We start from the raw sequence: 10,708 nt of genomic DNA, 5'->3' as shown, positions 1-10,708 counted from the left end.
CAAAGAGTCTGACTATAGGTTTTTAGTTTAAAAGGATGCACATTTGGATAAATATTGATGGATTCTCATATGTTTATGTCAATTTTCTATACAGAGGAGTTATATTTATTCTATATTCATTGTCATAACTATGAGCGCTGGTGTTTTCAATTCATACTTGCAGTCGGAGGGCGCTCTGTACACCTTTAGTCCACAAATTATTCTAAAGAAGAAGTGGACATTTCAGGAATGGTGTTTTCAATTTATACTTGCAGCCAGAGGGCGCTCTGTGTGCACATTTAGTCCACAAATTATTCTAAAGAAGAAGAGGACATATCAGGAACTAACGGCATGTCTTCCAGAGGTCGCTAACCATGGCTTTTACATCCAGATAAACACTTTTCAAGACAATAAATACACAATTGAGACGATGAATGCATGTATTGCCTCTGAATTTGCATCTGAATAGCGCTGGCTCCGTGGGCGTGGCCGCATTAGCGGATAATGAGCTGAATCACGGACTTTTGACATGGCTCTCTTTTCATACAGATTACATAAACACAGAATTTTTGTTTTCGATTTGACTTGCATGATTTAAAACCTGACATTTCAACATGTCTTTACACATAAGTCTAATTTTTTTGTGATTAGTATTCACTAAGTTATAGTTCTTTTTCTGAGAACTATCAGATTAAACTTTGCTCAGAGGGAGAGAACAGATCATGCATCATTTTAGTTTTCTTTATTTTGCAAAAAGCACAACAATTTGTTTTTACTCTGAGTGTATACAAATAAAAGAAGATATTCTATAGTTTCAATTGATATATTACTTATGTCTCGGAGTATTTTAAGTCTGTTTTGCTGCAATGTGAAAAAAACCCTGCAAAACGCGCCGGCGCGTTTTCAGACCTCAGGGACTTAATGACTGCTAGTTGACATGTAGTTGCAAGTAGAATGTCTAAAGTGGACCATCGAAATAAAGTGAAACCCAAATATCTGCCAGTAGGGTCCGAAAAAACTTGTTTTCCCTTTGAATTGAGTTTATTGAATTGAGATATTTAAGACTGCAGATTTATGAACGTTTACATATTTGTACTGGAAAAGTAGACAGAAATACTGAGAAAAAGAACATCCATTTTTGCAGAGTTCATTTTTGGCTGCCGTTCCTTAAATGAGTCAAACTCTGAAACCTCTGATAGTTTGTTTAATCTGTGTGTGTGTTTGTGCATGTGTGTGTTTGTTTGTGCGAGTGTGTGTGTGTATGTTTGTTTTGTGTTTGTGTGAGTTTGTGTGCATGTGTGTTTATATATGTGTGTGTGCGAGTTTGTCTGTGTGTGTGTGTGTGTGTGTGTTCGCTGAGGTTTGGACTGAAGACTGTAATGTTTTTGAATGAGTCAAACTCATTTCTGCACACGTGAATCATCACACGGCTCATGTTTCTCCTGTAGAGTTTAACTGTGTATGCAATAGAATACTAGTGTACTTCTCACTGCATACTGACATCAGTACACTGCATACAATCATATGCATTTCTAATTATATTAATTTCTGAATGTGCAATTCTTTTTGCATTAGAAATAATGTTAGTATTCAGTGTGTAATCAGTAACGCTTCATATCAAAAAAGTTTATTATATATTTTTTTCATTCTTATAATTTTAAAGCATAGTGAACTACTGAAACTGTTCATCAGTGTGAAGTGAGCGATTACAGTGATGTGTGAACGTGTTTCACCGCTGTATTCATCCGTACGAGTGTGTGTTTATCCCAGAGACAGACACTTCCTCTGAAGCGAGCGCGGTCTCACTCCCAAACACCCGTCTCTCTTCTTCACCGCACTCCTGCAGAGAGACAGACGTCATGATGAATCTGAACAAGCTTAAGGTCCGTTCACACCAAGAACGAGCGTCCAAACCAACGCACAATATCATTCTGTTTATCATCTGTCGCTTTAAATGCTCACACTCATTAAAGCAGGATGGATTCTGATTGGCTGTCAATGTTTTCATTCGGAAAGTAATTACAATGAGATCGTTATTGTTATAGTTGTGGTTTGGACTCTGATATTCTTTTATAATAACTATATCGTTAGAGTTATTGTCGTTGGTGTGAACTGTGCTCTTGATTAATATGCAGCATAATGTTCACATCTGAAGACATTTTTAGTTGATTTTTTATAATCTTTCGGTGATGAAGTGTTGAGACTCACTGAGAGGAACAGACTGTGTTCTGACTGAGACGAGGCCGCAGGATCCTACAGGAGAGACACAGAGAGCAGGTCAATCATGTGCCGGAGAATTGAAGTTCAATTCTGATCGTGTTTCATACCTCGACGCTGAGCTCTTGGGAGTCACATTCATTGTTTTTGCGTGCCTGATAAGAAATGAAAAGCAGCATGAGTGTGATTATGTTCATGTGTCTGACACATTACTGGGATCATCTAGTTTCCTTCTGAACTCTGAACTCAAAACAAAATTAGACGCTCCCGTTATAATAAAGAAATGTTTATGAAGAACTTTATTTTATTTAATAGACGCCACTAGGGCTGGGTGATTTCTCGATTTTAATCGATTCTCATTTTTACGAACCGATATTGATTCTTAAATCCCAAGAATCGATTAGTCTAGTCTGTTTTCAGTTGATGAATGAGCAGAATATGTAGCTCCTCCCATCCAATAAATCACAATAATCTTTGTTACTTTTGATATGAAGCAAAGTCTCAGATTTCAAATGACGTCCATCTTATTATGAGATTCAAAAATAAATACGCTGTTTAATGTGGCGTGACAGATCGCTTTAGCACCTCAGTTAAAGAGAAGCATGTGATCATCCTCTCCTCCGCTTAAATACCAGTTACAGCGAAATAAACATGAACATCTGAAGGTATATTAAAATATACAGTACAACTTACTGAAATCCGTATCATGTCTCGTGTAATCGCTCAATCAGTGCTTCAACCTCAATAAAACAGCTTCAATGTCACGTGACGTCACATTTACCTCAGAAAAACATATTCAGTGACCATAAACTCATTAGTCAGCTAGAAAAGTGCTCTAGAAAGCATCATTCTGATAAATATAGCTATGCACCGTTACATATTCATTATAATGTTACGGAAATATTTAATGCATGTTTGAATAAATCAGTTATGACAGCCGCGATTTAAATGTTTATATTAAAAAAAAAAAAGAATTGGAGTAGAAATATGATTATGTAATTCTAAACTTTATTTATAATAAAAACATCATTGAGTGTAATTTAAGTGTTTGTATATAAATAAGTTAATTTAACCTTCAGTATTATTATAGTAGCACCAGCTGACTCTCATGTGTAGTTTACAGCATTAGTGGAGAGATTTTTCCTCTAGAAAATTTGCCATGTACTGAAACTGAAATACTACATCCAAAATAATCGATATCGAATCAAATCGAAAGCATGTGAGTAGTAATCGAACTGAAGCATGAATATTGTGTAAATACCCAGCCCTAGCCACTATATTTTCTCCAATTAAATTATTTTATTAACTAATCACGTGCGGCCCAAACATTTGAGAACATCAGGATTCAAAATGTATGACTGCAAATAGGAATTTAGTTTTTTCATTTTTGATGATAATATCAATTGAAAACTATGTTTTAACTTATTAAAAATTATGGTGATGCTTTACATTAAAAGGTTTAGTTCGCCCAAAAATGAAATCTGCTTCCATGTTCTACTTCAGAACACCGACTCTGTATTGGCCGGCTAATACACACATACTGAGCCGGCATTCAGACGTAGAACACGGAAGCAAATTTCATTTTGGGCTGAAATATCCCTTTAAATGAGTTTTTAAAGCGAGTTCGTAAATCAAATCCTGTAAAACTTTGTCAGTTTGTCATCAGAAGCTGATTCTCACCTCTGAGCCTTCCTGTCCAGCGTCTTCTGAGTGGCCGAGGACAGAGTCCGTGTGTTTCCAGGACTGTCTTTCTCCTGGTCAGAAGGAAGTGATGTCAGTTTGTGTGCAGGACGCTGTGAGAGAATGTGTGTGTGTGTGTGTGTACCATCTCTCTGAGTGTCCTCTCTCTGCGTATCTCTCTGTCCTGCTGAAGAAGACGCAGTCTGTCTCTCAAAGGCCACACAAAGAAGATCTGATGGACGTCATGCAGCGCTGCCCGCAGCTGTGACACACACCAGACGAGTGAAGAGAAAAACAATCACAGATGAATAGAGTAAAGCTGTGCGTTACACAGATTTGTGCGTTACCTGCGCTGTAACTCGCTGCTGTAGTGTCAGATCCTGATGGGAGACGGAGGCTCTCTTCTGCTGGGAATCCGTCTGGAACGAGCGGATGAACGCTCTGGAGTCCTGCAGCACATTCACACTCTGACTGACAGCGGCTGGTATGTTTAGGAAGTACTAGTGTGTGTCTTTACCTGTACGGTTTTGCGCAGGTGTGTGATTTTGTCCGTCTGTAAGAGTCTGCGTGTAAGAAAACCTCGAGCCGCGGCAGTGAGACGACAGACAGGCTTCATCTGCTCCACACACACGTCCTGTACAACGACTGGGTGAGTGACTCGCGAGTAAAAATTCAAATATAAAAAACACGTATTTATGAAATACCCGGCAAAGTTTGCAAACATCAACATTTTTTTAATATTTTCAAATTCTGCTCACCAAAGCTGCATTTATTTGATCAAAAATACTGTAAAATAGTGAAATATTATTCCAGTGTAAATCAGCTGTTTTCTATGTGAATATATAGTAAAGTGTAATTTATTCCTGTGATCAAAGCTGAATTTTCAGCATCATTACTCCAGTCTTCAGTGTCACATGATCCTTCAGAAATCATTCTGATATGATGATTTGATGATCAAGAAACATTTACAGTATGATTAAAACAGTTGTTCTGCTTCATATTTTTGCTATAATATTACTATTTTTACAGTATTTTTGATCAAATAAATGCATCGGTGAGCAGAAGAGACTTATTTATATATAATATCAGTGTTACTGATACGATACACATTTTTATTTAGTCTATTATGTTTTTATGGGGCTTTTAAATGTCTCTCTCTCTCTCTATATATATATATAAATATATTAGTTTATTTAGTTGTAGTTATTTTAGTACTTCAACTAAGATGAGAAATGTTGGCAACAAGTTTAAGTTTTTATTTCAGTTAATGTTTATTTTATTTCAAGTAATGAAAACTATCATATTTTTAGAACTTTTTACTATTGTTTTGAAGCCCTTTAAAGGAAGTTGACCCTCACCTGTGTGTGTGAAGTGTGTCTCGTCTTCCGGCTGAGCTCAGGCGTTGATGACATCATGCTCTTCCTGCTCTGTTCGTTCAGCTTCCTCTGGAGCTGCTGCACACACTCCAACATCAGCTGTCATTATCTCTCTCAGTTTACAGAAATTCATTCTGTTAATGTTTATAATACTGCAGGTGTGTGTGTTGATACCTGTGTTTGTCTCTCCTGCGCTGCGAGGAGATCAGAGATCTGATGAGCGTGTTCTCTCTCTAAACGCTCACGCATCGTGTCTAAAGATTGAATCTGCTGCTCCACTGCGAATGCACACACACACACACACACACACACACACCATTTTATTTAACCATTTCTATCTGATTGTTTATATCTGATGTGCAGTGGATACATCAGTCATGAACAAGAAATGTGTTTTGTTTAGCTTTAAGCCATGTAAACCTTCAGGTTCATGTTTGATGTCCCACTAACCTCCTGTCTCATCCTGCTGCTGTGAGTGTCGGATCGGCCTGACGGAGCCCGGTGAGGGAGCGGACGACACATGCGGTCTGTTCAGAGATGGCGAGGGGCTTTCCACATCATAGGACCGGTTGAGGGGCGCCGGAGGTGAACGACGGGCCGGTCTGGTGTTCTCAGGGCTCACATCTTGTGTTGAGTCCAACCTGGTCGTTTCCTTCTGGCTGCTGGGTGTGGAGGTAATGATTGACAGCTGTCTGTCACTGAACTCTGAACAGCTGCAGTTCCATTCTGCACCAGAGGGGGCAGGAGAAGATGCTGTGAAAACCGATCGCGCTATTGGACGTTGTTCGTTATGACCGCTTCCGGACAGATATTCAGATCCGTTCGTGCTGAGCTCAGACTCACTGACGGGATGAGAAATGAGGATGTTTCCGGTGGCGTGCGGTCGCGGTCTCTGTGCTCGGTGTGTGAGAGGGCTGCGGCTGGGCTGAGGACCGGGTAACTGAGCGTAAGAACCCGTCAGACTGAGAGAGAGACCGGACAGGGTGGAGTCAGGGGACTCTGGGTCAGAACCGTCACTGGACTCGTCAGACAGCAGCTTCTCCATGCGCTGGTTCAGCAGTCGAAGGGTCTCTCTCTTCAGAGAGCTGCTGGGACTGAGGTTCCGGTTCTGAGCCGGGGCCGTGAACGGTCTGATGGAGCGGATCGGGCTGGTTTTGGACTCATGAGATGAGATGATGCTGTATGACTCGTTCTGCGTCTTTTTCAGCTGCAGGAACAGAAAAGCGGTTACACATTTCTACAGAACTAGTTCTTCATTATAAAAGCTACATGTAAACGGGATCTCCACCAGCAGATACTGATCATATCTATGAATTAAAATATAAAAAACATTAACTTATTTTATTTCTGCTAGTTGCCAAGGCAACATTCATAATTTTAGTTTAACTTGATGTACTAAAATGACTAAAACTAAACCTGAAATAAAATTGAATATTTAAAAAAAACTAATACTAATAATTAATAAAAAAATGACCAAAGCACACAACAACATGACAAACTTCAACTAAAATTGAAATGAAATGAAAACAGAAAATATAAAAATACAAACTAATTCAAAATCTGAATAAAAACTATGGAAAGTCTCCATAAAAAATGAAAACTCAATGTGTGTGTGTGTATGTGTGTGTGTTTGAGAGTGTGCACTGCACGCATGTGTGTGTGTGCACGTGTGTGTGTGAGAGTGTGCACGCATGTGTGTGTACGCATGTGTGTGTGTTTGCACGCGTGTGTGTGTTTGCATGTGTGTGTGAGTGCACGCATGTGTGTGTGTTTGCATGTGTGTGTGTGTGTGTGTTTGCACGTGTGTGTGTTTGCACGTGTGTGTGTGTGCACGCATGTGTGTGTGTGTGTGTGTGTGTTTGCATGTGTGTTTGAGAGTGTGCACGCATGTGTGTTTGCATGCGTGTGTGTGTGCACGCATGTGTGTGTGTTTGCATGCGTGTGTGTGTGTGCACGCATGTGTGTGTGTGTTTGCATGTGTTTGAGAGTGTGCACGCATGTGTGTGTTTGCATGCGTGTGTGCACGCATGTGTGTGTGTTTGCACGTGTGTGTGTGTGTGTGTGTGTGTGTGTTTGCATGTGTGTTTGAGAGTGTGCACGCATGTGTGTTTGCATGCGTGTGTGTGTGCACGCATGTGTGTGTGTTTGCATGCGTGTGTGTGTGTGCACGCATGTGTGTGTGTTTGCACGTGTGTGTGTGTGAGTGTGCATGCATGTGTTTGCACGTGTGTGTGTGTGAGTGTGCACGCATGTGTGTGTGTGTTTGCACGTGTGTGTGAGAGTGTGCACGCATGTGTGTACGCATGTGTGTGTGTTTGCATGCGTGTGTGTGTTTGCATGTGTGTGTGAGTGTGCACGCATGTGTGTACGCATGTGTGTGTGTGTTTGCATGTGTGTTTGAGAGTGTGCACGCATGTGTGTGTGTTTGAGAGTGTGCACGCATGTGTGTGTTTGCATGCGTGTGTGTGTTTGAGAGTGTGCACGCATGTGTGTGTTTGCATGCGTGTGTGTGTGCACGCATGTGTGTGTGTTTGCACGTGTGTGTGTGTGAGAGTGTGTACGCATGTGTGTGTGTTTGCACGCGTGTGTGTGTTTGCGTGTGTGTTTGCGTGTGTGCATGCATGTGTTTGCACGTGTGTGAGTGTGCACGCATGTGTGTGTGTGTTTGCACGTGTGTGTGTGTGTGTGTGTGTGTGTGTTTGAGAGTGTGCACGCATGTGTGTGTTTGCACGTGTGTGTGTGTGTGTGCACGCATGTGTGTGTGTTTGCATGTGTGTTTGAGAGTGTGCACGCATGTGTGTGTGTTTGCATGCGTGTGTGTGTGAGTGTGCATGCATGTGTTTGCACGTGTGTGTGTGTGTGTGTGAGAGTGTGCACGCATGTGTGTGTGTGTGTTTGCACACGTGTGTGTGTGCACGCATGTATGCGTGTTTGCATGTGTGTGTGTCAGTGTGTGCACGCGTGTGTTTGCACGTGCGTGTGTGTGTGACTGAGTGTGTGCACGCGTGTGTGTTTTTGCACGTGTGTGTGTGCGAGTGTGTGTTTGTGTGAGTGCGTGCATGCCTGCGCATGTATGTGTGTTTGCACATGTGTGTGTGTGTGTGTGTGTGTGTGTGTGTGTGTGTGTGTGTGTGTGTGTGTGTGTGAGTGTGTGTGTGAGAGTGTAATCTCTCTGTTGAGGCTCGTGTTCAATCACGCTTATAATCTAAACTATATCTCCAGGGTAACAAGTGTCTGTGTTCACAGAGCTGTAATATTTCCACAAAATAAGCTTTATAATCCTAATAATACTACATCTGCAGTTTAGTATTAGTTTCAGCTGGACTGTTTCTGACCATTTTGCATCTTACACAAAACACCTATTCCCTATAAAGATTAAGATATACATACATAACAACATAAGACTGATAATATCTCACAACCCTGTTTTTTGTTTAGCAGACGTTAGAGATGCTCAGTTCAGTGTTGATCGGTGTGATCTAGAGCTGAATGTGTGTAAACTCACATGGATGTTGTTGAGAACGTGCTGCACTCGCTGCAGAAGAGCGTCCGTCTGTCTCTTCCTGTCTCTCTCCACGGCCGTCTGTCTGTCGTCAGCCATCTGAACACGCAGCTCTTCACTCAACTACACAAACACAAAACCAGACAAGCTCTATTCTCTAAACTAAATACTAGCAAATGAAAAACCCAGATGCACATTCAGGTGTTTTTTTACTGTCTCTATCATCACTCTGTTTGGAACATATTATAACTATAATCCTACCGAGAGCTCGTCTGTGTAGCTTTCAGCTGGTCAGAGTTACTACTGTGACTGATACTCACTGATTCACTGTCTCTATGAAACCATGGCATTACATTACACAACACAGATGAGCACTTCATAACAACACACACACACACACACACACACACACACACACAGCTGAGACTCGACTGGTTTCATTTCTCAAATCTTTTAAATCGACCCCCAAAAGGCATCTATAGAATTTGAAAATGAATATTATAAATATGTCTAAAATATTATTTGGAAAACATGTTGTTTATTAAGTCACATTATTATGTTTTTCCCCTTGTCATTATAATTCTGTGCTGTTAGATTTATTATGTATTCATTTATTTTATCACTTCTTTATTTTTTTAATTACTTTAACTTTCACCTTATTTACTTTAATTTGTATTTTTTTATTAACTCATTATAGTTCTGTACTGTTAGATTTATTATTTAATCATTTATTTATTATGTACTTTTATTTATTTTAATATAATTTTTATTTATTTTAATAATTTTTAGTTACTCATATTTCTGTACTGTTAGATTATTTAATATTTAATCATGTATTACTATTTAGTTATTTATTTTGTCTAATTTTATTTATTTACTTTAATATAAATTTTTATTTATTTATTTTTATATGTACTGTTATATGTAATCATTACTTAATCATGTGTTTAGTTATTTATTTAATCTGTTTTTATGTATTTACTTTAAGATAAATTTTACTTAATTTAAAAATTATTTTTATTTACTCATTATGGTTCTGTACTGTTAGATGCATTATTTAATTATTTAATCATGTATTTAGTTATATATTTGATCTATTTATTTTTATTTATTTATTTCAATATAATTTTAATTTATTTGAATCTTATTTTTATTTACTCATAGTTCTGTACGATTATATTTATTATTCAATTATTTAATCATTTATTTACTTATCTATTTTTACTTTAATATTTATTTGAACATTAATTTTTATTTTTTACTTTTTTATATTGTTTTTCTCTAAACTTTTTCCCGAACGCCAGTTTGAAAACCCCTGATCTAGCGTGTTAGATCTAGATCTATCTGTTTGTTGTAGTCCATGTTAACCAGTGGTCATCTGTTTATTAATATATGCATTATTATTTAACACAATTTCAGTGTTATTCTCACCACAGGCTCCAGCAGTCTCCTGCCGTGGAAGTGTATGTCGGACAGCGCCCTCTGCCGCTCAGGCGCGGTACTGCAGTCAGGCGGCAGCAGCGTGTTCAGTGTCCTGCTGCAGAACTGCTCATAACTCTCCATTTCTCTCAATATGAGACACTAAACACAGCTAAAAAGAGGCATTCGGGTACTGAAGCTGAATTAAATGATCTTAAATATAAAAATATTTAAACTACTCGTCTTGACATCAAATGTTTCGTCATGTTTTCATACCATGAGGAAGAATTTAATCACTCACCGCTGTTCAGCTGGATTCTCTGTCGGATAATACAGTATCTCACACATACAGAAACAAAAAATGAGAGTTTATTTGGTATTCTGTTCGTTTTTTCTCTTTCATTCGCCTCGCGCTCTTCTTAAGCGCTCATCACGGCGGTTATAGATAGACGCGTTGCATAGCAACCACGGGAAGCCCCGCCCCTACGCCGCGCTCGCGCAGATCATGAAGGAAAATCTATTCATAAATGAATAA

At 39.1% G+C, this 10,708-nt stretch overlaps 1 protein-coding gene across 4 annotated transcripts; it reads right to left on the bottom strand.

Moving 5' to 3' along the window:
• Nucleotides 1–1,575: 1,575 nt before the first annotated feature.
• Nucleotides 1,576–10,632, bottom strand: LOC125255567 (centriolar coiled-coil protein of 110 kDa). 4 transcript variants are annotated; one of them, XM_048170887.1, is made up of 13 exons: nt 10,475–10,632; nt 10,186–10,345; nt 8,758–8,877; nt 5,703–6,459; nt 5,427–5,530; nt 5,235–5,351; nt 4,394–4,510; nt 4,224–4,325; nt 4,022–4,138; nt 3,877–3,950; nt 2,307–2,351; nt 2,188–2,232; nt 1,576–1,819 (listed from the first exon to the last, which is right to left on the bottom strand). In XM_048170887.1, exons 2-13 carry the CDS (start codon nt 10,315–10,317, stop codon nt 1,741–1,743), a joined length of 1,809 nt encoding a protein of 602 aa, XP_048026844.1. In that variant the 5' UTR covers nt 10,318–10,345; nt 10,475–10,632; the 3' UTR covers nt 1,576–1,740. The 4 variants fall into 4 exon arrangements, with proteins under 4 accessions (XP_048026844.1, XP_048026845.1, XP_048026847.1 ...); XM_048170888.1 differs by having other exon boundaries at nt 5,235–5,339; XM_048170890.1 differs by having other exon boundaries at nt 5,235–5,330.
• Between the last annotated feature and the right edge of the window lie 76 nt (nt 10,633–10,708).

This window comes from Megalobrama amblycephala, linkage group LG20, assembly GCF_018812025.1.
Source record: "Megalobrama amblycephala isolate DHTTF-2021 linkage group LG20, ASM1881202v1, whole genome shotgun sequence".
Taxonomy (NCBI): Eukaryota; Metazoa; Chordata; class Actinopteri; order Cypriniformes; family Xenocyprididae; genus Megalobrama; species Megalobrama amblycephala.
This window is presented reverse-complemented; position numbering and strand designations above follow the sequence as displayed.

Bases quoted from the DNA above. Each gene is read 5' to 3' on its own strand.
- LOC125255567 (XM_048170887.1), bottom strand. From the start codon at position 10,317: ATGGAGAGTTATGAGCAGTTCTGCAGCAGGACACTGAACACGCTGCTG. The intron at 4,139-4,223 runs GTAACGCACAAA...TGTGTGTCACAG, and splicing joins AGCAGCGAGTTACAGCGCAG to CTGCGGGCAGCGCTGCATGA. The intron at 3,951-4,021 runs GTACACACACAC...CCTTCTGACCAG, and splicing joins AGAGGACACTCAGAGAGATG to GAGAAAGACAGTCCTGGAAA.